General features: G+C 41.3%; 1 protein-coding gene across 4 annotated transcripts in view; it reads right to left on the bottom strand.

The window, feature by feature from the left end:
• yjefn3 (YjeF N-terminal domain containing 3) overlaps positions 1–27,318 on the bottom strand; it is a 34,692-nt gene extending 7,374 nt beyond the window's left edge. The window contains exons 1-3 of one of the 4 annotated variants that reach the window (XM_028404193.1): positions 27,144–27,318; positions 26,735–26,823; positions 2,934–3,042 (exon numbers count right to left, since the gene is read on the bottom strand). In XM_028404193.1, the coding sequence (XP_028259994.1) occupies positions 2,934–3,042; positions 26,735–26,802 (177 nt within the window). In that variant the 5' untranslated portion in view covers positions 26,803–26,823; positions 27,144–27,318. The other 3 variants (XM_028404190.1, XM_028404192.1, XM_028404194.1) reach the window with 3 other exon arrangements.
• Positions 27,319–27,339: the final 21 nt, after the last annotated feature.

The following is a 27,339-nucleotide window of genomic DNA, read 5'->3' as shown; positions in this document are numbered from 1 at the left end:
GGAGTTAAGAAGCATTTGAGTGCTGTTGATTTTTTGTTTGTTTTTTTATGTTAAGTGAGGGACTTTCTCCACATAAATACTGAATTTCACAACCACTTTAATCGTCACATTAAAGGGTGACCTACTTCCGCAGTGTTTTTGATGGATTTTGCATGACCCAGCAGTGGTGATAGCTTCACTTCTTTCCTCAAGTGGAATATTTTGGAACATGTATATGTTACACTGTAATCCAAAATCATGACACTTGTTTCAAACACTTCAAACAACCACTGTAACAAATTTCTTTTTTTTTTGAGAAAAATATGGTTATGAGGATTCTACAAGTGCAGACAGGTGTGTTCTTTGCATCTGTCAAGCAGGTTAGTGATGTGCTTGTTTCTTTACCGACAGCCAGTAAAGTTTCTTTGTGTTGCAGCTCTTTAAATGCAGGTTCTTATGGTGGATGGTACATTCAATTATTACTGTGAACACAGGAGGAAAACTCCAATTAGGAGAAAGGCCAAAAGAGTGCAGAGTGCAGAATGCAGAGCACACACACACATACACACACTGCAGAAAATGCCTGTCTTGATTGTAATAACGCCTCTAAGGGAATGCCTCTTTGAAGGCACATGATCCTTCACCTCCAATCAACCTGAAACACACACCGAGCCTGAGAAAACATTATCAGGCTCCTAAAAACACAAATATACTCACATGTGCAGAAAAATAATACCTTATAATATTTATTCTAGAACACCAAACTAAAGTCCAGGGGCTCCTGTAAACTATATTTATTGCTGTGTGGTAACATGAAGGTCTGCACTCAGGTGTTGAAAGACCTCAGACTGATACAGAAACACACACAGTCCACAGTCTGGACCTGGTGGTTGTGGGTGCTGCTGGAACAGTAAAGGGATTACTTACAGAAAACCTATAATCTCTCTGGCAACCATAGGTGTAGGGGTGTGTGTGTGTGTGTGTGACTGAGCATATGCTCATCTGTGTGGTGTATTTGGAAGCCAGCAGCAGTAGGCCAACAATGAAATAAGTGAAATCAGACTGTCTGCATGTCCTTCTAGTGTAATTTTCCTTAAATAGCAGTGATGTCATGTAAGCGGTGGTGTGCTGCAGGCGGCTCTGGGCAGAGCTTACCCACAGCATCCAGGCCATGTTTGTGTAGTAAGGCTATGCTGTTGGAGGGCTGGTGATGGCTGATGATAATAAAAGGGAAGTGGATGTGGTGGGATTAATCATACTCTCTGTGGGAAGAACATAAAGTCTATCTGCCACTCATGTCTCAGCTCTCTTTTTTTGTCCCTCTCTGTGCTTCATTTGACTTTTTCATTGTGATTCTCCTTAGTCAGTCTTTCCCTTTTGTCTCTGTCTCTTCATCCCTCCTCCTGACGGCAAAGCAAGGTTCCATGTGTCTTGTAGCTCAGACTCTTATTCATCACAGCCTGTTGAAGAGCCCACTAAGGAAACCAATGTGGCATTAAACCAAGCCAGTGGTCTAGTCAAAGGGAACCACATGTGTCCTAACAACCCTCCATAGACACACACACACACACACAGCTTGACACAGTCCAGATCACAACACAAAGAAACAGCAGCCACACCAGAGAAGAAGAGGCTGCTGTGGTCTGGTTCAGGAAGCAGCTCAGGTGTTCTGCCCCGAGGTGAGCCAATCAAATGTTTCAAAGTAAATGTCACAGAAAGTTCCACCACATAATAATCCCACATTTTTTATACAAGTTAAGTTAATGAAAATTAGGAGAGGTTAAGTAGCAGCAGCTGTGACTTTTTACCCTCTTGTACAATCAAAGGTCCACACCAGGAACTCGCTGGGATTTGTGGTGATTAGCGAGGCTCACAGTGACAGAAACCTGAAGAGGATGGAGGAAAATCTGTGACCTTTAGAAATGTTTCGCTGAGTGGTGGATATTTATCAGGTGTGAGAAGAGAGTGGCTTTATCGAGACTACAGGCTTTTAACCATTGTTCTGGTTCTGGGTTTTTAAAGGAAGGACATGTGGAAAGTGTAAAACAGACTGACGAGGAAGCGCAGGTTTTTTTGGTGTTATAACATCAAAGATCCCTAATGACCCTAACACACAGAGGCTGAAAGGGCCAATTAAAGTTCTGCTCCTGTTAATGATCACGTCACCTCACATCTAGCACGAGTTGCTGCAGTGGAAAAACACCTAATCTAAAGAAGCCGATAGAAATGTGTGCAAACACCAGCTGTTACAGAGCAAGAGAAATCCTAGTTTTAATGGTTAATATTTTGAGTTCATATTTCATGTCAAATATTTACAAGATGCTCCACATTTTGTTTTTTAATACTCAGATGTTGTTGTCAGTAATTATCAGTGTAGATGCCTCCATAAACCAGTCAAGCTGGAGTTTACATTACCGGTACATGACATCACTCCTGTTAGGAACGTTGTTATAATTAATGGAGGGATTCTTGACCCACTATATATGAGATATCTCTATCACAAGATTGGCATTGGTGTAACACCTGCAAACATAAAATCTCCATGTACTGCTGGCACACACACATACATAAAATAATAGGAGCGCAGTATGGGTTGTAAAATAGACATACATATGCCGTGGTTATTGGAAAGCACTGCTGAGTGTTTGTTAACTCTGGTTTAATGGTCCAAAGAAACGAGCATTTCCACAGCATAACAGCTCATTCATATAATGGCCTGTTTCACAGTAAAAACAGAGATGCAATAACAACATCTTAGAATGATGTTGTTTGTCTCGATCTTTATGTAGCAATAATATTTGATAGACCACACAAAACTGAATGGCAAGATGGACAAAGAAGGGTCAATGCATTGATGTAGAATTGCCTTGTGCTGTATGTTCCTTCATAGTAAAGTAAAGGGAAACACACATAAAGAAAAAAAAACAAAGGAATTTAAGGGTAGAAGGTGTTACCTTAGTGATGGCGAGGGCGCACGCGTGTCCCCAAATCTCTATGAGCTGCTGCTGTCCAAACCTGTAGTCCCTCAGTAGCTCTGTCTCAATAGCTGCTGCCTCCCCTTTACTGAGAGACACAAAAAACACTGTTAGTATGAGAGGTTTGATGTTTTTTTATCATCAGCATGTGCAGTAGGTAATGCTGTTTCTAGACTCTGATTATACAATGTCCGCCGTCCTGTGTGTTTGGAGGTCAGTGAGGGTTAATAAAGCACCATCTTCTTTAAAATTCAGAAAACTACATGCTGTGTGTTGCTGCTTGCTCCTGGCACTGTTTTATCATACAATCTGACCAATGCTGGAACAGTGATTGAATAGAAAATGACACACAGCATTATGTGCAAATATGGCATTTACAACACGGCTAAACTAGTCTACACACAGACATGCATGCATGTCTCAAGGTTTAAGAGTTTTCCCAGTGGCCTTTGCGGCCGCTCACACATGCCAGTTGTGAGCACCACCTGATGTGTTTGTCGATGCATTTGTGATTTGATTGCTGCTCTGCCTTCTTCAGCTGCCCACTGCATGGTGACAGGGTGACTGGTGCTGCTGTACTGGAGCCTGCTGGTGGTCTACTGTGTGTGTGTGTATGTGTCAGTTAGGAGAGCCTAGCAGTGGGCAGGTGACCACACTGCTGTCACCTGTTATTCAAGGTATGAAAAGCAGAAATGAGAAATCCTTTCTTCTGCCTGACTCCAAAACAGTATATATCCCTATTACACTACAGACACCTGGTGGTCATCCTCAGTACTGCAGTCTAAAAATAAAAACAACCCCCGACTGATGAAAGTAATCGGTTTCAGGCAAAAACACAGCTGGATGTCTGCATTTCTTTACAGGAGCAGCGTAATTATGTTTATTCAGATTAGATGAAATATTGCCTTCTAGCTTATTAAAAACACTCAAATTATTACAGTATGAACAAATAAGAGTGGATGACATGAGGATCAATGAATGCAATCCATACTGTACATCTAATCAGCACTGGCTCAAAGGGGTCACACCTTCCACTCAAAGGAGATCAAAGTGCGTGTATCTCTGTGTTCATGTGTGTGTGTTTCTTTGTGTTACATCATTTGTGTTTTTTCTTGTTACATCATGTGTCAACATGAAAAAAAGTAATATTATTACGTCACATTTAGACATGCATACACAGGAACAGAGTATCCTGATGAAGGAACAGCTGCACAGGACACGTTCAGCAGAGAGAGATTTTTACATTTTTACAATATTTGAATATTTCGATCACTATTGTCACATTAATGGAATGATTTCAGACTTTCGTGCAGTAATAATGCTGTATTATGCCTCTGAAATGGTTATTCAGTTCTACCATTTTTCTAGGAAGATAATCAAGCACAAGCCAGATGGTGCTTCTATTATCGCATACTGAACAATTACAGTGAAGGACCGAATTCAAATCTCTGGATTTGTCTCTGACTTTGCATCAATGTGTGTGTGTATAAGAAAACAAGGTGTAACCGCAGATTTATTCTCTGGGGTGACAGTGTGGCTAATCCTCAGCCTGCTTGTGCTCCTTATAAGACACAGCAGTGTGTTTGTACGTGTATGTGTGTGCATGTGTGTGTCAGCAACTCGGTGTATCCAAGTGGGGCTCCTGGCATTTACCTGTGCCAGTGGAGCAGGAGCAGCTGTCACCCACAGCTCACCTCAGGGATGTTTCCTGAGTCACTGTGACAAGTTGATCTTTGGAAAGTTCACCTCGGTCCACAGGGTTCGCTCTGTGTTTTGCTGCACCGACAGCACCGTCTTTTTTATTGAGCCAAATTGATCCTGCATGGGGTGAGCTATTTTGTCTGTTTGCCTTTTTAAACCAAATAATCTGTGCAAAAATAGGCGTTGCTGTCGATGGGTGTGGGCCGATGCAGTGGCAGTAACAGTACTGCCACTGCAACGGCCCACACCCATCGAACAGGCAATTACTATTGATCCTTAGCATTACTGACAGAATAAAGTGCTGTGGGTGTGCAGCTCAGCAGCTGCTAGCCTTACCGGGAGGCTGCAACCATGAGGGAGCAGCACACAGCGTTCAGGACAGACTAAAGACAGATGGCTGCTTCACACCACATACTGGATGTCTTTTTTAATTACCGGCAATTTTAATAAAACAGACCCAGCAGAAAGTTTCAGTGTACAAAAGTCTGCCATATTTGATTATAAAATATACATGTGGTCATATATGTGTATGTGTGCAGTGTGATTGCAGAAAAAAACAGCTCCTCATGAGCTTCTGCTGTACCTGTAGCCACAATCTCCCTGATGGCGGGTGTTGATTTCCCCATGCTGTGTGTGATGTGGTCCTGCAGTGTGTCACCTTCAGTGTAGCACTGTTCAACTATGATCACAACCTGCTTAATGAGTCTGTTTACCTCACACATGAGATACGGTAAAATGAAACTTTAATAGCCTCCGTGGGGAATTTGGGCACATTGCAGCAGCAAGTGGCAGGAGCTCATACAGTAAGATGAAAAGGAGTTACATTAAAATGATAAGTCATGTATCAGTATTCAGCATTGTTGAATAAACATCCTGCAAGATGTGTTTTTATTTTGCAGAAATGGAATAAATAGAGAGATTACAGATGTATTCTGCATCAAATATTTGCAAAAAACATGAAAAATGTCCTGTTAGAAAGTATGAAGAGCATCAAACATGAATGCTAAAATTAGCCCCTGATTCCAAGCGTACTCACAAACAATATGTTTCTGTATATAGTCTCCATGTGTGAAGCATCGCTGTATCATGTGAGAGGTCATAACTCCTGAATATCAGATGGGCTCCTATTTTTCTAACAAAGGAGGACTGAAAATAGCCACTTTCCACCACCCCCTCCCTCCCTCCCTCCCTCTCAGTTTGCCTAATTTCCACCTTTCCAGAGTGATCTGCTGGTGAGATAAAGAGGGAGGATTAAAATAACTCCAAGTGTCAAACTGCAGACAAACAGCCACACATTACAACTTGCAAGGAGGGTGATGAGAAAAGTATTAAAATCAGTGTAGTAAGACATCACTGAAGTTTTGTGCCACTATGAGACTGACACTGTTTTTGGTCTGGGATCAATGTTTGGACAAAAAAAATATTTATTGCAGTGCTATTAACTAAATGCTAGAAAGCCTTGTGTATGAGAGGAATGACACCGATTCACTGTGTGCAGCTAATAATTAATCAGACTCTGCTTTAAAGAGGACAGGTAGGATAAAAAGACACATTCATTAGTCACCAGCCCTCTTCTGTGTTCCCCTTTCTACCTGCCCTATAACACATTATCCATGCACCCACTGCTCTGTCTAATACTCGACAGCTGTTAACGATACTTCAGGCCTTTTAAACCCAAATAAAGTACCATATGAAACAACATGTTGATAAGTAGGAGGCCACTCTTTTATTTCTGTTTCTGTCCTCTTTATCGTACTAATCTGTGACATTTCTGCATAAATTAACATTTTCTTTTGTTCTTGTTTATCAGCACACAGTAATAATTCAGCCTGAACGCAGCAAAAGCTGTTCTGTTTTCAGCAATTATGTTTGTCCATTGTTGTATACAATATTTTTGAAAAACATTTTCATGTAAAAAAAATATGTAAAACTAACCTTTTTATCTTTGGTGCGTACATTTTTATGGCATAAACATTACACACACTAAAACAGATTAAAGCAGCAAGGAGGTCAATGTTACTACTGCAGACATTTTGGAAAGCTGACAGTAAAAACCACCAGTGTTCACAAATCTGGAAGGCACCTAGTGATATCAACACTACCTGGTTGGGTTTACGCAAAGATAAATGTTTGTGTTAAAACAGATCTAAAGACGTGTTACAACGCTACCTCTCCCTTCAGCTTCTTCTTGGTTACTATGGTAACATATCCTGCCACAATATTGAGATTTCACACAACCACTTAAACATTTGACCAATTATAAGAATATTTCACTAGAGTTCATCCTTTGTGGAACGTGAATGCAAACTTTCATGGCACCTTCTCACACAAATGTTACAGTCACCCGCCATATGAGTGAATCACTTATGTAAAATGCATGTGAAAATAGATTGTGAGCATGTGCGACTGTCTGCATGGGCAGCAGGAGGAGGGGGTTGGACAGAGTGTGGGTGCATTGTCTGTTTCCCTTTATTTTCTTTTCAATGATCTGTCTGTCAGCCACTTTAAGACATGTGCCTGTGCTGAGAGTGAGGCAAAAACGGATTCTTTTTTAATAATCGTTTTTTACAGACGTGCAGCAGACACCTCATGATACCTTCCACTGTGAATATTCCCCTGACTTCCTGTTAGTGTACCCCCACCCACCCCTCTGTACTTTGATCTCCAGCTTTACTGATCTCACCTTATCAGTGGCCCCAGTTTACCCTTTTCCATTTTCCTCCTCTGTATTATCTTTCTCTGCCACTCTGGCCCTGCTATTTTCACGACCGCTCTCTGTCTCTGTCTATCCCTGCTGCTGTGATGAATGTTCACACTTCACTGAACCAGAGTGATGGCAGATGGAGGGGTGACAGCAAGAACCAAAGAGTGAGAGAGAGAGAAAACTGGGGCGTTGATTCCGCTTCACTGATTTAATCTATTGTGTTTTAATATTTTTTATAAGAACAGGTGATTAACCTGAAGAATCTTGAGTGAGCAGAGAGTTAAGGAGTGGGAAGTATTCAAGTACTGAAGATGACTATCTTCTAAAGACCCCTCTGCTGCCCCATCCACACTGATCAGTGTTTAAGAAGCACTGTGCTGCTTTACTGAAATCTATACATTTCTGTTCTTTCACTCACTGCAAGTAAAGTTGCAGACTTGTGTTACTGGTTTTAAGCCTCACTTTTATAAATTACAGATAATCTTTTAGAGACAATCAGCCATGTTCAGCTAAAAAGCTTTTGGTCATAATTGTGGTATCATCAAATCAAAATCAAAAAATCATGCTGGAGAGCCATGTCTATATCCTACTGGGTAGCTAAAGATAACTCCCAAGCAATTATAATGAGCTCATCAGAGGGCTTTCCCTGCTGTATGTCTGTATGTGTGCATCTAATATAACAAGTGTCATCTCAGGACAGCTTTCATCATCAGCCACAGCTCCTGGAGTGTGCCTCCAGGAAGTGCTGCAGCATCCAGCTAAGACACGATGTAAAGCGTAAAGCGTAAGTCACACAGGGGAGGGCAATGGAGGAATACAGTGTGTTGGTTCAGAGTGAAACTGACTAATAGTTAAGATAACAAAGGTGTATTCTTAGTGGTATAAATTGTAAATATGGATTAAAGAGATAACTTTGGGAATCGTAAAGATAAAAAATTGTGGCACAACTGTTTCTACTGAGGTTACAGAGGTAATGTTCCTGTACGTGCATCAGCATAAACAGGTGGGTACATACATGCCTTCACTTATATAAATACTGTTTATAATGTAAGATATAATGTTGGTTCCTTTGGCTGAAAGATTATTAAAGTACTCTGGCTTTGACATTTTTATTTATGTTTATGCTCTGTACTGCTTGTTTTGTGTGGGAATATAATACAGGCTTTATTAAATTACATGTATTATAAATGCATTGATTTCTGAAAGAATAATAAATCATCAGTATCATCAGGCTCAAAATACATTTTATGAACTGTATGACATTAAAATGGGGTTATTTGTAACCATAGCTAGCTAACATCTTCAAGTTAAATAGTTTCATAGGCCTGCTGTCATCGATATATTAAGTATAGTCTACATTTGAATGCATGGCTCATTAAAATGTGTTGATGATGTCTGACTCCATTCTGATGATAGGCTTAATGTTGGGTGCCATAGCAGGGGGAGTGTCTGATAAAGAGCCTCAGCTGGCAGATAGGAGTTGGCCCTGTGCCTCCATATGGTCCCATTCCAACTGCCCAGTATGAGTCCCTTCATGCTTCTCAATTCTTATCAGATCAGGATGGCATGATCCACTTTGTTTCAAGTCTCCTTGGGCAATAATTTAGGACAAGCTGTATAGAAGTGTGTGTGTGTGTGAGAGAGAGAGAGAGAGAGAGAGAGGGAGAGAGAGGGAGAGAGAGAGAGAGAGAGAGAGAGGCACACAATCACATCCATACGACTGTCTCCAGTAGCATCATTCTTTTAAATCAGGATTAATCAGTTTAGCTGTCTGCTCTTGTTCCTCATATCCGGTACAATGAGACAGATGTTCTTTAGATAATCTACATCAGTGGCTCCTGCATTTTGCACTCATAACTCATTTCATCCCCCGGCAGCCATGCACCTGTAGACGCACAAAGGATGAGCATGGATCATATTTACCTAAAGCCACAGGTGCCAGTGAGCTCATTTCTATGTGTGTGTGTGTGTGTTCTAAAAATGTCCATCCATGAGTCAGATCTACTTATCCCTCATTTTTAGATCTCATTTGATCACAAAAGAAGAAGGGCTGTTATCTAGATAGATGAGAACCCACACACACCCACACATCTACACACACACACACACAGACACAGGTCACACAGATGCACTGAAGCACTACTTGACATAAAATGCACAAGACATACACCCATACGCCCGCAGGTTACATCAGGCCCATGCCCCCTCTGTGGTCTTGAATATTTCGTCCCTATTATCCAGAATATCCATTTATGACCTCTGTTACCTCAGTGTGAGGCCAGAGGCCGTCAGAATCATAAATTACAAGGACTGTTGTCACATCTTATTCATTTCTTCTGAGGCTGGGTTTCGTCCTCTAGCGAAAGCAGAGCAGAGAGGCTAACACAATTTATAAGGCCGCTGGTCAGGACATGCCAGATTGATGACCTATCTGTGTTACTAAGTGACCTGAAGTTTAATAACAACAATGTATCAGCTGCCCTGAGCCTCAGGAAGAATGGCTGTAGCCTCTCCCTGGCTGTAGTCATACATGAATGTGCTTCTCTCCGACCTGAACTTTGCTGCATCAGTGTAAATCCACATAAATTGAATTCTTTTCCATTTCTACGAAATATAAAAAATAAAAAGTAACCCCATACCCTTTCAGTGCAATGTACATAATGCTTTAATATACTACCAGAAAAAGTGACCTCATTTTTCTCCCCTGTTCTTCCCTTTTCCACAGCCTGGGTGCCATAGCAACAGAGCATGTTAAGAAGAAAAACTACTTCAGTATGCCTCCTTCCATATAGTGACATGTAGCAACTGACCTCTAATAAGTCCACTAAGTAAGGAGTACATTTTCTAGATCAATGAAGCATTGAGCACCATGGGATTCAACGTCCAGTGCCTTTTGGATGGACTCACATCAAGTCATAAAAACCTGCTATAGCAACAAATTTAGCTGGTAGAGACCAAAAACAGAGGAGAATGAATGTTGGGCTCGCCTAACCTGATGTTCCATGTTAGATGTTTTAAAAATACTTTGGCAGTTAATTGGATGAGTCTTCTGTAAGTAAAGAAAAAAGAAAAAAAGACAGCAAGCCACTGAGGATCTGAAAGCTTGCAATTAGCAAATACCTCTGTATTTTCAGCCCGTCCTCACCAGGAAAACATAATGTGAGGTTAAGAATTCAGTCCTTAAAAATATCATCCTATATCGGCACCTATATGTGTTCATGGGGGGTGGAGGAATCCCAGTGGGGCCGGAAATGGCAGCCATGTGATGGGAGGGGTTTTTCTTGTTACGAATTTGTGTGTGCTAAGATGATCTTTACCTAAGCCCTACAGTGTTTTTAATGCGTAACCTTAACCAGTAATTTTTAATGCCAAATTAAGCTGAGATTAAAAACAAAAATTAACAAAAAAGAGACAGGGCACAGCTCACAGTGTTAGGGGGACTCAAACCTCAGACTCCTAAATGAAGCTTTGCTGCATTGCACAGACCTCCACCACCCCCAACCTACCTAGTTGGGCTTTTTTGTGTTGTGTTTTTGTTAAGAACATAAAAGTCCCCTAATACATAGAAGAAGAAGAAGAAAATAGGAGCAACCAGTTGCCTCCACCCTATTGTCACTATGGGCTGTGGGCAAAACATGCTGATTACTGCTGGTATATCCTGCAGGCCAATACAGGGATGGTTGAAGCCTGACTTCACATGAAAGGAGGTTTTGAAGCTCAGTGTATTGGCAGCACCATGACAGGGTTTGCCTCCACCTCACTGTGGGCTAAAGAAATGGGCATACACGTAGAATATAAATCAACCCAAGACAGGTAAATGATGGAAAGGAAGACGGGGAGCAAGCTGTGGGTACACACATCTGTCACTGAGGAATGGTTATAGTTATGTAGTACATACTAAACTATTATGGCCATATAACAAAGGATAGATAGATTAGTGGGTGGAGAGGCTGCAAACCGGGTGAAGAAGAGAAGGGGAAAGTGACACAGCATAATTAGACCCGCCGCCACTGGCGATACTGAAATACAAAGGAACAAGTCAGACTAATAAAACCCTGCCATGAAGAGGACAATCTTTCTCCGGCCTTGTCTGCTGTATGTGGCTAAATAACCACTTTTCTCCTAGGCTGAGAGTACAATGTTTCACTGTGACAGAGCCAGATAGCGCTTAATCAGAGCCCATGATGTATCATTATGAGGCTGGTGCTGACTGGGAACGGAGCACTGACACGGTTAAAAAAAAAAAAAAAAAAAGGTGGTTTGCACAGCTTTTGCACCCATTCAGTTCCAGATGTCACAGTTGGTTAGCTGCAGGACACACTGTAACTGAGTGGGGGAAATGTTTCACAGTGACGCATGCAGAAGAGGAAAGATGAAAAATATGAGCGCAGGATGCTGATTTTAAATGCATGCATGTGTTGACAAATATATCTACAGTCAGGAAGATCAGTGAATAATATGGTCATCAATAACTGTACAGAGGGAATGCAGACCAAACTGCTGAAACACCTAATCCTGTCTGGGCCTTTACATTAACAGAAGTGCTTGCTGTTGTTTTGTTAACTGTGCTGTTAGGCTGAAGGAGTCATCTAATTTGATCTCCTGCTCATTCTGACTTCATGTCAGAAGCATTTCATTAACATGGTTCCATGTAATGGAAGCACTTATAATTGCATATGCAGTTTTTTGATTAATTCTCATCAGTTGCAGCATAATGATCTGAGAACAACCGGTTAGTGACGCTGCATCATTCAAACCTTTTAGTAACTGTGTGAGGTGTTTACAGCTGTTGGAGGGAAATATGGTTTAAACCCTGACCACAATCACTTCATTTTTTTGTACAAGGCTATAAACATGTTTATTTCTGCTGTAAAGTTGGATATTGGAGCACTGAGATCATGGGGCATTAACTGCCTTTTGAAGCCGGCCTCAAGTGGCCATTTGAGCATCTGACATTTTTGGCACTTCCTTGTAAGCTTAATTTCTCAGCCACTCAAACAGAACCAACCAGGATGCTCCTGAAACTGCTTGGAAAGGGCAGGTACTGGCACCTTCTGGACTGGATAACCCACTTTACTTCAACCAAGTACATTGCTTTTCATGTAGACTGTCATTGCACCTGATCCACCACTAGCTACAAAACAAATCAGCCACATGCACAACATATAGTGAAGCCTGGCAGTGTCTCGTGAAGCTCAAATAATCCAAGTAAGCTAGAAATGTTTACTTAGAAACTGCAGAAACCTCAAACTGTGCTAGCCATGGAGTAAATATAAAATATTTGATTTTATCAGGTCTATTCACTGTCTGCTAGTTGAAGAAATGAGAAACAAAATGCAGGTTTACATAAAAGTTAGTAATAGTGTGTGTCAGTGTCACACAGCTTGTGTCCACTGCTGCCAGCTGGCTAGAAAAACTCAGAAAGACCCCTCAGAGCTGCATCACAAGCAAATTACCAGCTACTGCAGAAACTTCCTACATCCTGGTTCAAAAGATCTGTGAGGGGGCAGGAAGATTATGATGGTCCGACAGCAAAGCATGGTCGCTTGAGAGTCTGTTAGAAAGATCTGACATGAAGCACGTGAAGGCCATAGCTCAACTCTAATCTGAACGCCACACTCGGTAGCAAGCAGCAAATGATCAGTGCGATCAGACGTTTTAGCACAGTGTGACTGTGAGGCGTTAGCTTGTGACCGGTTGGTTTCTGCTGACATTTGGAGTGAAGGAGAACAGCTTCCATAACATGTTTACTGCACAGCTCTGTTTTCTACCGAGGCAAAAATAGGAGGTGTGGATGATCTTACCTGCAGGGCATGTCTGTTGCAACTCTTACATCTCACCCTCTCTGCATTGTATCCCCATGCCAGTTTCACCCTCAGCGGGACAGTGCAGCATGAAGGATACACAGAGGACATCATTTCTGTTAAACTATGCCTTTATTAAGCCCAGAGACAAGACACCAAACCAGCTCAAACATCGTTATAATTGTGATTTTGAAGATAAAATCTTGGCAGCATATTTTTTTGAGTTTGAAAATCCCTTCACAGGAACACACAGAGCCACATCATAGCTCAGCTGGTTTGGGTACAAAAGACTAATCTCCCCGCTGCTCGCAATTTTTTTACGACTTTATTTTGTATCTTTGCCAATAAAAGGCAAGAAGAGAAAGAGTCCTCAGGCAAAGCCAGGAGAGGACAAAAAAGAAATTGAGGCTTCTTCTGCTGCTGAAAATTCTCCAAGGCTTTCTTTGAAGTAGCTTCACATAAATTGTTCACCTTTTCCCTACCTAATCATCCTGTGACTGTGCATTCAACATAAGTATGTGAATGTGTGATCCAGTCAGTCTCTTTGCAGATGTTTCATAAAGAAAAGGCAGGTAGGTCAACTGAAAGACAATTAGATACACAACATATGCAGCACATATGCACCACACAGCATATTAATCAGGCCCATGCAGCCACCGCTCTCATTTTCTCACACTATTTGTCCAGGAGCCTTTACACCAAGCGATGTTTTTGTTTTTGACTTAAATACATTCCCACAAAACCTGTACCTGCACACATACATACACAAACACACACACTCACACCCAACATGCAGGCTGTTCATAATTGATGAGAGCAGCAGCAGGCGGTACCATGAGAGGGACCAGAGAGCCATCATATCGAAACTGGCATTCGGCCGACCTTTTACAGCTTCACTGGCATGTGTGTATTCACAGATGAGTGTGTGTGTGTGGGAGTGTTTAAGACGCTTGGGTGACAGGTGGCACGAGGAAATGTATGAGAGGTGTAAGGATGGTGGAGATGATGAGGAGAGTATTCTTTAGGGATGCTTTGAATAAAAACAATGACATTGATGAGAGAGAACAACGAAAACATGAGAGGAATACTCCAGCTAGTTGCCTCTGATTGGAGCAGAGCTGCCAGACGTTATCATGGACAGGAGTGTTCCAGAGCAGGAGACTGATATGACTCAATTGCACAAACATTAAACTCCTCCCTTGGTGAAGAGCCTTTTTACACAGGCAATTATCCAGCCCCTGTAGCACGGTGTCAGCTTATTGACACGCACTCAAGTAACACATGTCACAAGCTCACAACTTCACAAATGGATATTAAAGCCCAGCTGCTGCTCAAATGTTCTCTACCTTGGCATCATCCCTCACTAACAGACCAGTTTGTCTACTAAAGGTCCATGTGTGCAGCCGTAACCTCGGGCAACCAACGGCTTTTGCACCAACATGCTCAGCTGAGTAATGTATGCACATGTGGCATTTTCTATACATTAGCAACAGAATGTCACACAAGCTGTGCAGCCTAGGGGAGCCTGGTAGGGTGTAGTAGGGTGTAGATTTCCACATGACATGACATGAGTGAGTGCATACAGTCCTTCTCACCTCCTTCACAGATGATTAGGAGGTGAAAGAGCAAGAGCAGCAGGAGGTACAGATGTGAGCACTGCATGCTGCAAAGGTGTGATCTGGAGGAGCAAAAGACTGCTACTGTCATGCTGCCTACAAAAACACATTCATCACCTCACCATCACAGCTGATAGTTGTTGTAAATGTTCTTTCAAAAACATTCATTAATGTCATTACAGCCATAAAAGTTAGGTTTGTGTGACATATTTTAATAAAGTGGTGCTTTTTTAGCACATGATGTAAAACTGGAGGGAGGGAGCTGTTGTTTCTGTCAGCTGATTTTTGGGTGTAGGCAGTGTGAGGAGGAGGGAGAAGTGTGGCAGGAACTCTGTGTCAGGCTGAAAACACACCACAACTGGTCCACTCTCCCGTTAACTCTCCTCCTGCTGTCAACTGGCCACATATGTCAGCACTAGTTATGGTAATGCTTTCAATCAATGACAACCAGTCTGTCACCAAAATGACAAAAGGTAAAAAGATACTGTAAATGAAAGAAAAACAGCTTTGTATAGGCTACTTCAGCTGAATGCTATATTGCACAGTGGTACAGCATGCTACTTTAGAACATATGTCTGCAACATAATAAAATCATCATATATATTTAATCAAATAAATTATACCAAGTTGCTTTTAGTCATTTAACAGGCGCGAAGCCCCATTATGCAATAAATGTTAGCCATTGCAATTTATAGCACAGACCTACAAACAAACCTCCTTGCCTGTGGTAACTGATGAAAACAATCGTCCACAGTTGAACAACCAAACATTTTTTTTCACATGCATGACAAATTGGATGATCATTATTCAATCTCCTCAAGGCTGACTAATCTCATTACCCTGACCTTGAATGTTTGGTAGATGGAAAGAGGAACTGCTTCTTTCCTTCAATTTCCACTCACATATAAATGTTAGTGAATGATCTTATTGTCCTAACTCATCGTAGTGGCCAAGCCCCATCATACTTGTGGACCTTAATATTGACATATATTCATATTGCTGTCAAAGTCCAGGTTTTCTCATGGTTCCCAAAATCTCCAAACATAGTATGGGAGACCCAGCATGTCTCCTGTGGAACAAACTGGGTTCAGGAGGAAGACACCACCTCTACCTGTTCAACAAAGCTTAAAGTAAGACTATGTCTTATGTCCACTGTTGCCTTACTGCTTACTCAAGGGTTAGGTCTGGGTTTTTGAGACAGTTATTGTAAAAGCTATACACTGTACAGATAAAATGTATAGTCTCATTTCTCATCTAGGTGTACGTAACAGTTACTGATTGAGGCGCATGGCTTGAATTCATTATAGAGACGATGTCTGCTGGCTCAAAATCACTGGAGGAGTGGGTGGAAATCCATGCAGTGATGCTGTGTGGTCATGATTACATGTAGGCTACACTGTTTACGTGTGTTACTGCTATGTGTGAAACGCATTGGAATCAGGCTGAGGCTTAAGGAAGTAACACAGTAAGGTATCTGTGGAGGCGAGGCACCAATCACAAGGGTTGTGCTAAATAAGAACCAGTTTAAATGATGCAGTTTATTCAGTAAGTGTGTATTTTAGTTGTGAAATGTCACACTGTAAAGCTAGTTATAAATCAACATTCCAATCAAAATCAAATCGGTCATGGAGAGCTGAGAGACGTCCTTTAAAAACAAAGATAACAGCACACATTTTCAGACAGCCTCAGTTGAAAGATATTCACAACACAGTTATTCACACAAAAAGTGACACAACAAATGTCTGTATAATGAAAAAATTCAGCTGGAGATAGAACTTGACTCAAACATGAGCTACTTTCTCACCAGAGTTTCAAAACACACATTCAGTGGATGAATGGAAAAAGGCTCCTGAGTATAGACAGGACATTCCCGTCCTCGTATCAACACATTCTCAAAAATTAACAAAACATTCAGTTGATAATCATGTTTCTCTGTCGCTCTGACGCAAATGCATCTCAGTAGACCATCCATAGGCCTTTGTTTTTAAAATCAGCCATTGTCAACCCACCTCTGCCACATCTGTACCATGTGCCATTCCTTTCTATGGATACAGCTGGTTGTCTATGTTCCCTTTGTTTTTCCTTTTCCTCCTGGTCCTGTCCCTGCTTGTACATTTTTGTCAAGCAAAACAACATTGGTATTTCAGCAGTGTTACATAAAAAGCCTCTTGAGAAATGATGTCCGGTGTTGACAATTTCAGAGCCACCCACTCTGTCTCATGTGACTGTGGGAGACCTCAGGGCTTTATATGTACTAATTACAGTGAGCTGACAAAAATCATAAAAAAGCTACAGAATTGCATGTTCCTCCTCTGTCTAACCCTTCATGATTACAGAATTGTTAGATAGCTTAAATACAGAAATCAGATTTGTCGCTGTGTGAGAGACTCATATATTTGTGAGCTCAGAGAAAACCCATGGCTCCTGTCCATGTTTCTTCACCTGTGTTTCTCTCATTTCCTCCCCCTCATCTCTCGTGTTTTGATATCCTCATTCAGTGTAAACATTCAGTTGATTGTGTGTTGATTCCCCTTGGTGGTTATTGCTGCTTTCCTCTCTCGGCTTCACCATTAGCCTGCTGGCTGGCAGGTCACCAGCGTGTCTGCTCTTAGCAACTGTCCATCAAGACGTGCAGGAGGAGAACATTCCTCTGCTGATTGCCTCATTATAAGAGCCCTGAGTCTGAGCTCAGATGTGTAGTTAGGTAAAAAACAATCCCTAGTATTTCTAGGTAATTAGAACTGCATACCAACAGCTAATAAATGTTATTAACCATCTCACAAACAAGCATGTGTGTTATAGGTGCTTTAGCCTTTACCGACAACAGTCAGTATGTTTTCTGTGCTTTTTAATACACCTCATATACAAGGAACACCACCAAGAAGCTCTGTTGCTTTGCTTTATAATCTTGACTTTCAAAAGCCAGCTTTAACTCCTCTTTATATAATCCAGAGGAGAAGGCAGAGGGTGTGGTAAACAACAATGACAGAGAGCTATATAAAAGACAAGACAAGTCATTTACATAATCAGAATTCAGTGACAGTGTTCCCCTGATGGGAAACAAAACAGAACCACAATCAGGACTCGACAGAGCGAGACAGTGAACCCAATTAGTGAAGATTGGGAAAGCCTTCCTGGCTGCAGGCAGTGGGGCACACTCTGTATATGAAGATGTACACAGAGGAAAGAAAAAATAACACAAACACAAAATGTCACAAGGACACAAATGCTTTTATGGAAAGAAAAGTGCATCACTGATTAGGAATCTATGTAACAATATTGATTCATCTGTCTCCCTCTTTGCCTTCTGCCAATTTATTTCAATGTAAACACAGCACAGGTGATGATCATCTATTCAACTGATCTACACATTTCACTTGAGTGTTGCATTCCTCCCTGTTAGGAGCTTTAACAAACAGATCACCTGCACACGACGCACTCAGCCAGCCTGTATCTTTCACTGGGGTGTAGCTAGGGTCAGTTCCTATGGCAACTGGCAAAATAAAAAACACACACAATGTGACTGACAAGTGGTAATAACTGATAGAAAAGTGAAGGCTAGGATGCCACCTCCACCGCCTTCCACCGGATCCATTTATCGCTTTGATTTTTCTCTCCATCTTAATACACTCCCCTTATCTCCTCCTATCTCCTCCTCAGTTCTCGTCTCTCCTCTGCATCTTTTTCTCCTTCTCCCTGCATTGATTTGGATAACATAAGGCAAGCTGCTACTGGGCATCGCTCCCATTCTGTCACCATGAGAACACTCCTCTTACTCTTCACAGTCCTCAGAACAGCTCTGACCTCTGTCAGCAAATCTCCCAAGTGAAGGAGGGGAAAATAAAAATGGAGAGTTTGGTCATTTAATGGAGAGTATTGTTTTTGGAATCATGTTGCTCTTGTAAGAAAAGTTGAGAATCTGTTCTCTCAGCAGCTTCCTGCTCAGATATTCAGATGTAGACTTTTTGGCAGGGAGAGATCTCCAACTGCCCACTGCAAAGAAAACAACCACCCTGTATGGGCGGAGTACACTCTGTCTGCGTCTTGAGCTATTGTGGATTTACTGAAAGGATGAGGCAGGCAAAGGTCAGCAGGAGGTAATGACTGAAATCTCAAAGTCTGAAGAGGCAGTCTATCAAGTGAAAAGCAGACAGTGGTCAAAAAACAGAAAAGAGAACAGAAGAGGAGGCTGGAACCTTTGATAGATGCTCTATACACACTGATGCATCCTCCAAGGCACTAGGGGTGCTGGAGTTTGTTGCACTTCATGTTTGCTTGATCACCATCAAACAAACACTTTCAGACACCACTCATAATATTTTCTCAAGTGGGTTTTGCCATTTGACTGTACAGAATGCTAATATAGCTACCACTGATCATACACTACATGTCATGACGCATTGTGGGATACACTGATTCTCACTACATATTCGGACAGCAGTTCAAAATGGTGAACACACTTAGTGTGTCAGACATGCATTTCACTTTTGTATCATTTCAGTGAATGGCGCATTTGGTAATCATCTACTCCAGATGACCGGAGGTTACCACCGGATGGCCGAGTTGGCACTCGACACCTTGTGGCTAATCCAGTCTGGCTGTGGGGCTGAATGGTCACCAACGGAGCAGCAGGAATAGATTTGCTCCAGACTTTGGTTCACATCCACCATGGAACCATTTATTTATTTAACCTTTTATTTAAATTATGCTAAACTCACAGTATTAGGTTAGTTTTTTGTGGTTTGGGTTAATACAGACACTTTTCACAACACATTTTATGAACCATGACTTTCCTTTCACTCATTGCCATTGTCAGCTACTGTGGTATTTCCTCCCCAGCACACATTTGACACTATTTAAATACACCTACAGGTGGGCGCTAGTCACCACATATGTACACAGTGGTCATTTCATGCCTGGAAATATCAACAACATTTTAACATTTTCCTGGTGAGGCTGCGCTACTTAACATGCCAAACACAAACTGCTCCGCTTTTTCCCCCTCATCTTTTTCAGAGCATACACCAGAGTCCAGGTAATCTTTGCTTCATCTAATCCAGAGAGAATCCAGGCCTTACAGCCAAACACTGCTGCAGCCTGTGCTGAAATCATAATGCAACAGGCTGGTCACATGGTAGTTATACTTGACTTATAGTGGAATAGGTGGTATAATTTAAAGCCACCACAACCACTAATAATACAGCACTCATAGCCAGGAAGCTTGCACTTCTCACAGGAAAATTGCATCAATCCAAAAGTCCGTCAGTTGGGGGGGGGGGGCATACCGAGCTGCCATCTTTGTTGTTTACAAGGTGCAGCGCCTGCACTCCTGCACTATCTATGATGGAAATGTGTTTGAACGGAGGGCAGCATATATATTCTGCTAGAAACAAACAAAACGAGATGTTTTCATATTACTCTAATGACATTGTTTACTATCTAAAATTTTACTATCAGATTTTATTGATTTTTTTTAGCCCAACATTGTCACAGATAAAGTGGGAAAAAAGCCAACAAAACAAAAGATTAATGGGGACTGAATCTTTTTATATAAAGTTTGGCCATGACCTATTTAAGTGACTCAAGAGGAGAGACTGTCACTGAGGAAGCTGCCTTACATACATTTGATTAGCCTCATTGAAACAGAAGATCGAGGTGACAGTGGCAACACACACACAGAATAATATGACTTTTTTCCCCACGGCCTGCCAACACTATTGTCTGGTACACACACTACCATAATCCCCTCCTCTTTTTTCTCTTCTTCACGCCTGTCAGCTTTCTAAATGTAGCTTGGTAAACAAAATATGTAACAAATGCTCACACACAATGACAATGCATCCTCTACACACACACTGACTGCATGGTTTAGACACACATTTGATAAAAGCTTACAGATTTACACGGGCTCTGTGCTGCTTTTCCTAAAAATCTGTCTGAGTATCTGAAGCTGTCATAAGTAAGTTATAGGTAGTTGCACAGTTCTAATGTTTTCCACTGGATTTTATTTTAAAAGAAAGTCAGAAAGCTCAGAAGGATTTTTTTTAAACCTGGATCTTATTTTCATAATGTCATGATTTCTATCATTCATTTCCCTGACTAATTAGGAACAAACAGCATCAAGGGCAGGAAACATGGGCGGATTCATAACAGCCACAGTATCACAACATGGAACCAAAAAGGAGCCTGAATAAGAGTAAGGAAAAAATGTCGGAGAGCAGCAGGCCAAGAATATGCATCACCTGCACTGTACAATTACTGAAATATTATATTAAAAGATCATACTTAAAGCAGCACAATAGTTTAATTAACAGCAGGTAATTGAGGCACAGTGTGGAACTGCCAAATTAAATAATGGTCTGTCTCTAATAATAGCATGGTGCTCTGTTTCAGAGTCAAATTAAAGCCACTGTCATTAGTGCAAGTTTTCACTACTTTAGTGTTTTATAAAGAGAAAAATGATCTGAAAAGAAGAATGACATCATCTTCCACACTGAATGCAATGGGCCAGCCACACCTTGTTTCCACAGTAAAAGTATCTGATTCCCCACACTGCAGGGCCAGGATGTTGATTTTAACACCTAAAAACCCTGAAGCATTACTCTATGCTTACTGTAGCTTGAGCTTGTGTTAGGCTGCAGTATAAGACATAACATCCAGTCTGGATAAAAAGTCACAAAAACTTCAGTTTAAATGAATATATAATGTAAAATGATTGATGACCTCAATATGTAGCTGGGTAATGATGGCTTCCACTTTGTGTCAAAATCCAACATCACCCTGTCAGAGATACATTTGCTATTCCCTAAGTTTGCCTCTTCTTCTTCGTTATAGCATGAGTCCTTGTATACGTGGAGTAATTGGCAATTTTTACATTGATATTGTTTCCTTGCCTTCCAGGCATCAGTTTCCTTTGCTTCCTGCAGATTATATGTAGCTGTAGTGGAGTATTTGATAAGAATTTAGCAGTGAAGGGCCTGGAGGCATCTAGAAGAGGGGTTCTTGACAGATGCTGAGCTTGAGTACATGCACCAATGAGACACTACATGCTGTCAAATCAAATGGCATAAACAAACATACAGATCCTCACAAGCATCCTTTAAGTTCACATTCACGGTTTTATAAGCCTCGAGTGTGCAGTCTTTGATACCTCAAATACAGTATGTGCTTAATCACGATGGTAGAGGCAGAACAATACATGACACCTCAAAGGGCTAATTCGACAGCAGCTCTGCTATATAACCACCTCCTTTTTGTGTGTGAAAGTCCATTGTTTTAGAGATGAGGAGAGAACACAGGAGGTACAATCAGGGGGAAAAGAAGGTCCATTTCAAGGACAAGAAGTACCCTCTTTCTATCGCAATTATCTGGTCTAATGTAAAGCCAGCAGTAATCAGAGGTGAGAGGAAGGTAGGAACCTGATTAGAGTTCAGCTGCAAATCAACGCCATCCTGCTGTGTCCCTGCATGTCATTCCCCATTACAATGAGACACACGGAACAGGCACACACACTATGTATTCACAGTGTGAAGGTCGCCCAGGTGACATAAAAGCGCGTAAATAATTAATACAGTTTGAGCCGATTACAACATGATAAAGATAATTACAAGTGATTTGCTATAACTGCTGTAAAAAAAAAAATCATTATTGGTTTTATCATTCTGAGCTGCTTAAACAACATCACTTATTCATTCTGCACTGTAAATTTGTTATTGTGTGTGTTTAATAATACTGACGGGGACATCATTGTAAGAATGCTCCCCCTCAATACATCTACTAAAATCCCTTAAACGATTCACAATGTGGACATAATGAGGAGGACAGAGTCTTGGCTCAGCCTACCTCAAATGGCTCTCTTGTGTTCTTCATTAACAAAGGCTGCTGCCTGGAGACCAATTTAAACCTGAATCTGTACTGTTTTGTGCTTTGGGCCAGTCAGGCAAATGAACACAAGAGCCATCAAACCTCAGGTGAAACACAGCTCGAAAAAGCAGTATTGTAAAATTCATTAAAATACAATTATCCTGTCCCTTCTTATGTAATGCTTTTATACCAATATATATGGTCACAAAATATATTAATTTCTAATATATTTACAAAACAGCTAATTGTATGATAATATTGGTATGTTTAGGAAATACACTAGATGTAGCTACATGCTTTAGGCTAATTATTAAATATAGACTCGCAGTGCAGCTATAGACAAGACAATCTGCTCCAAGGAGACAAAATTCAAATGGTGTTGATGCATGATTTGGCCGTGGGCTATGGTAAAACTCATCTGAGCAAAGTATAAAATATGTAAACATACAAATTAGTTACTTTCTAGTACATGTAGTATGGTAGTTATTGCTACAATTTAATTCAATATCAGTCAAACACAAATACTTCATCATACTTTGCATCGTCTGTGGGAACATGAAAGCATTTAGCCTCACTTGCTCACTAGCTTATATATTACTATTTAATGGCCAGGTAATAGGTGAGTTGTGTGATTTGAAGGAACCACAAAAATACCGTAATACCTCGAGCCATACTTCAGGTAATGAAATCATTTGTGTATGAATGCACTTCCAGCTGCCTGTTTGCTTCTTTAATTCAGTTAGTTCACACTTCACCGCTATACAACGCTGCTTAAGATAAAAAAATAACACATTTACTGTGGATCCCATAACTCACTTGAAACCCGTCCTCATCCTGCTTACCCTCTGCTGACTGTCACTCCCCCTCGCCCCCACATGTTCCACTTTCACCCTCACTGAATGAAGAACTCTTACAGCTAATCTCACTTTAATGGAGGAGAAAAAAATGATGGTCAAAACACTGCACTGCTTGCAAATCATCTCTCCCCTCATTCGCTCCATCTCTGCCCCAATCATTACATTTGGCCTATAAATAAATGCCTGAGCTGTCACACAGGCAAATGGAGCTGCCAACATGGGAATTTGTGGCAGGGAGCTGAAAGGAGGGAGGCGAGCCAAAGGAATAACAATAAGCCCAATATTCATCGTTGCCGAGGTACGAGGGACATGAAGGCAAAGCAGGTAAATTCAGACAGCTTGGCGAGCAGGGGGCGGCTCAGACAGGCAGGTAGACCAGCAACAAAGGAAGGACTGAAGAAAATGAGTTCTCTTTGAGGCTAGCTACAGGACTCAGGTATGGTGGACAAATGGAGGAAAGGTTGAACAAAGTGGATCATCAATAGAGAGATGAGAGAAGAAAAAAACAAGGTGCTCAGATTTGTTGAGTCACCACTACATAATTGCCACATATCACACATACTCAGGTTTAGAGAAATGTAGGCTTTTGTGCTGCTGCATATTCTGTTCTCTCCCTCTCTGATCTCTCTGTTAATATTTGCTGGAATAAATCACACACAAACCCAAAATTTGCCCTCTGAATATTGCTCATCTGTACTTTCAGAAGCTGTGGGCTACAAGCAGTAACCATGCCAGATCCAAAGCCATCCCCAGCTCAGAACCACTGCCAACATTTACAGGTTACCTAGCACCTCAGGCAGCACATCAACACCTGCACTTTAATGTGGGGATACTCATAAGACTGTGCTGAAAGTTCTTCCTGTTTCACGAGCAGCACTGTGCACGTCTGTGCGGTTTGTCATTCTGTAGAAACAGCAGCACGCAAAATGAATCGCGCTCGGAGGGCTTTTTGATCTTTCTGTCTAAACCATTATCACACTAAAACAGCAGGACTGTCACATATTAAGAATTTCATGCATTAACTTAATGAGTTTCTGCTTGCCTTGGGCAAATCCTTTACTTACAATTTCTATATAATTATATCAGATCATTGAACAGCTTTATCTAGGTTGTCTGTGGAGCTTACAAATCATGAAGCTCATGGTGCCAGACGATGATAATCTTCATCTGTTTGTTCACAAAATCCTCACTTAGCTTTCGCTGTAACAGCTGCTTGTCGCCTATTAAGTGATGTAATTTAAGAATGAATTGTAATACACAGATTAAATTAAAAGGGGAATCCTTTATAAGCATAAGGAATGTATGCACAAACATGGACTCTGATGATGATGATGATAATGATATTAGCTGTTTAATCAGTTACCTCTGCACATATACTTCTGTATAGAGACTTTAATTGACTGTCTTAATTGACTGCCAGCTAGGCCAAATAAAGCTGCAGAGATCTGAGAGGTTGACTTCTGGGACATAAGCCTCTTGGGTGATAGTTATTCTGCCAGCCTCAGCTGCTGGGATGTCAACACACAAGGAGAAGAATGCAAATGCAGTGCAATTATATATGTTGCTGAAGAGTAAAATAAGCGCAGAGAAAAGATTTAATCCATACATGAATGCACTGATTATGTAGGCAATAATATGTAGACAGTGTTAACAGATGGCTGTCAGGAGTTCAGAGTAGCTGAATCAATAATCATGACTGCGAGCGTTGGACTCACAGCAGTATGTAGGTGCAGCATATTGTTGGAATTATATTTATACGCGAAGAAATAAGAAGCCTTGGGTGAAGGCTAAGCGCATCATCCTATTTGAAGTGCATTTAAGGAAGACAGAGCGGAGTGATGTTTCCTCCTGAGTGACAACATGCCCAGTTTACAGTAGATTAGCCAGAGACAAAAAACGGCGAGGCCAGGAAGCATCCAGCCAGAAAACATTCTGATCCTGCCATCGCAGTGGAAGCTTTAACACCATTCAGTCTTTCAAAAAAGGGGTTCAATGCACAGTGTGTGTGTTTGTGTGCCTTTTTGACTCTTTTTTTCTTCATCATTTGTCAAGAAATGCACAAAACTGAAAGCCCTTATGGAAATGTAGAAGGAGGCACACAATATTGTGTGACTGTTGTTGTATTTCAGAATCAGAATCAGAATCAGAATCATGTTTATTGCCATGTAAGTGAAGGGGGTTCACATTACTAGGAATTTGCCTTAGTGATTGGTGCATACAAAGAACATATAACAATTAACATGCAATAAGATAAAAACTAAGATAAAATTAAGTAAATAAACTAAAGTAAGGCTAAATTTACATGACAGACATGGCGTAACAGGCATACAATGAACAGAACATAAAATATAAAATATTTGACAGACCCAAAACATGTTTTTCTAAACTAAACCAAGTAGTTCTGGTGCCTGAACGTAACCAAAGAGTTACTTGTGTTTGATTTTGGCTCTTTGAGTACAGTGCCCACAAATTTAATTGGATGTTTAGTAGTGAACAGTTTCATACAGTCTGTGTCAAAATTCTGTGTGTGTGTGTGTGTGTGTGTGTGTAAGACTGAGAAAAGCTCTTACCTGTGTTTTAACAGCAGCACATACAGGTCAAGTATATTACAAGTAGGCTACTTCTGTTTTTTTGTGATTCCATCAGTCACAAAGTAAAAGTGAAGCTACAGAGGCAGCCAGCCTCACCACGGTAACCTCCTCTTGCATAACAAAATGATTGCACATCTCATCCGCAAAGAATGAATGATGGATCATAAGAAGATTGGGCGGTTGGTAATATGTAGCCTGATGATGCCAAATTAAGCATGGACCTCCTAATTCAATCATAATCCTAATTCAATTTGTGGCTTCAGTGGAGTGGAGACTAGCAAATGAGTGCAGAAGTTTCCTGGGGCGTACCAGTGTTTTTCTGCAGGCATCGGAATTATTACCTTCCCTGTCGCCACCGTTGTTGGCGACTTAAATAATTGATACTCCCTCATTATCTTTTGCAAGCTTGCTTTGAACAGAGTAAAACATGAGTGTTAACTGTTCCCATCCTGTATTCCACAGGCTGATATGGATGTTCCTCTCTGTCTAATTCTGCCCAATTCTTCCTCACACTGTTCACTGATTTCAGAGCAGCCATGTGAATTGGCAACAGTGTGGAAGGAGAGAGCAGAAAAAGAACAGTTGAGAGAAAGAGAAGCAAAAGAGCAATACACAGAAAAGAAGGGAGATGGGCAGGTGCCTACCTGAGGTAACGCAGTGGTTCTATGGTTTCAGCCTCTGCCTCAGCTGAGCTGTGGTTCATTTTGTCCATCTGTTTTCACCCAGCACGAGTCTGCAAATATGAGAAAGGATGAGCTGTGCCGCTCCAAAGAAAACACTTCCGTTGCCTTTCTGACTCTGATTCAATAAACACACTGTCTACCTCTTTGCCTGGGAATAGAATCTAAATGTGCTTCTTCCCTCTGTATCTCTTTCTACAGCTCTTGATTGGTTTAGATGCTGGAAGGTAATTACTGACTGCTGCTGCACACACACACACACACTCTGAATCTTGCCTCTGTATCGCTGCCTCTCCTCTCAGTCTCTTTCCCACCGTTTCCCAGGCTCATTCTCTGATAAAACCAGCTGGCTCTGTGTATCAGCTGCGCTCACCGGGAAATTCAGCCAATTAAGAATCAGGAGGCATGGTGCTCGGCGGCTGATTGGCTCAGGCTGCCACGATCGTAGCTGTTCAGTCATGTAGGGTGCAACACCCTCCCCTCACATCACCCCAGATTCACACACACACACACACACACACAGCCATGCATACTCTGTGGTAGCAAAGGGACCCCATGATGTAGAATCT

The sequence above is a fragment of the Parambassis ranga genome, chromosome 4 (genome assembly GCF_900634625.1).
Source record: "Parambassis ranga chromosome 4, fParRan2.1, whole genome shotgun sequence".
NCBI classification, from domain to species: Eukaryota; Metazoa; Chordata; class Actinopteri; family Ambassidae; genus Parambassis; species Parambassis ranga.
Note: the sequence above shows the minus strand (reverse complement) of the source record. Positions and strands in the feature narration are given on the sequence as shown.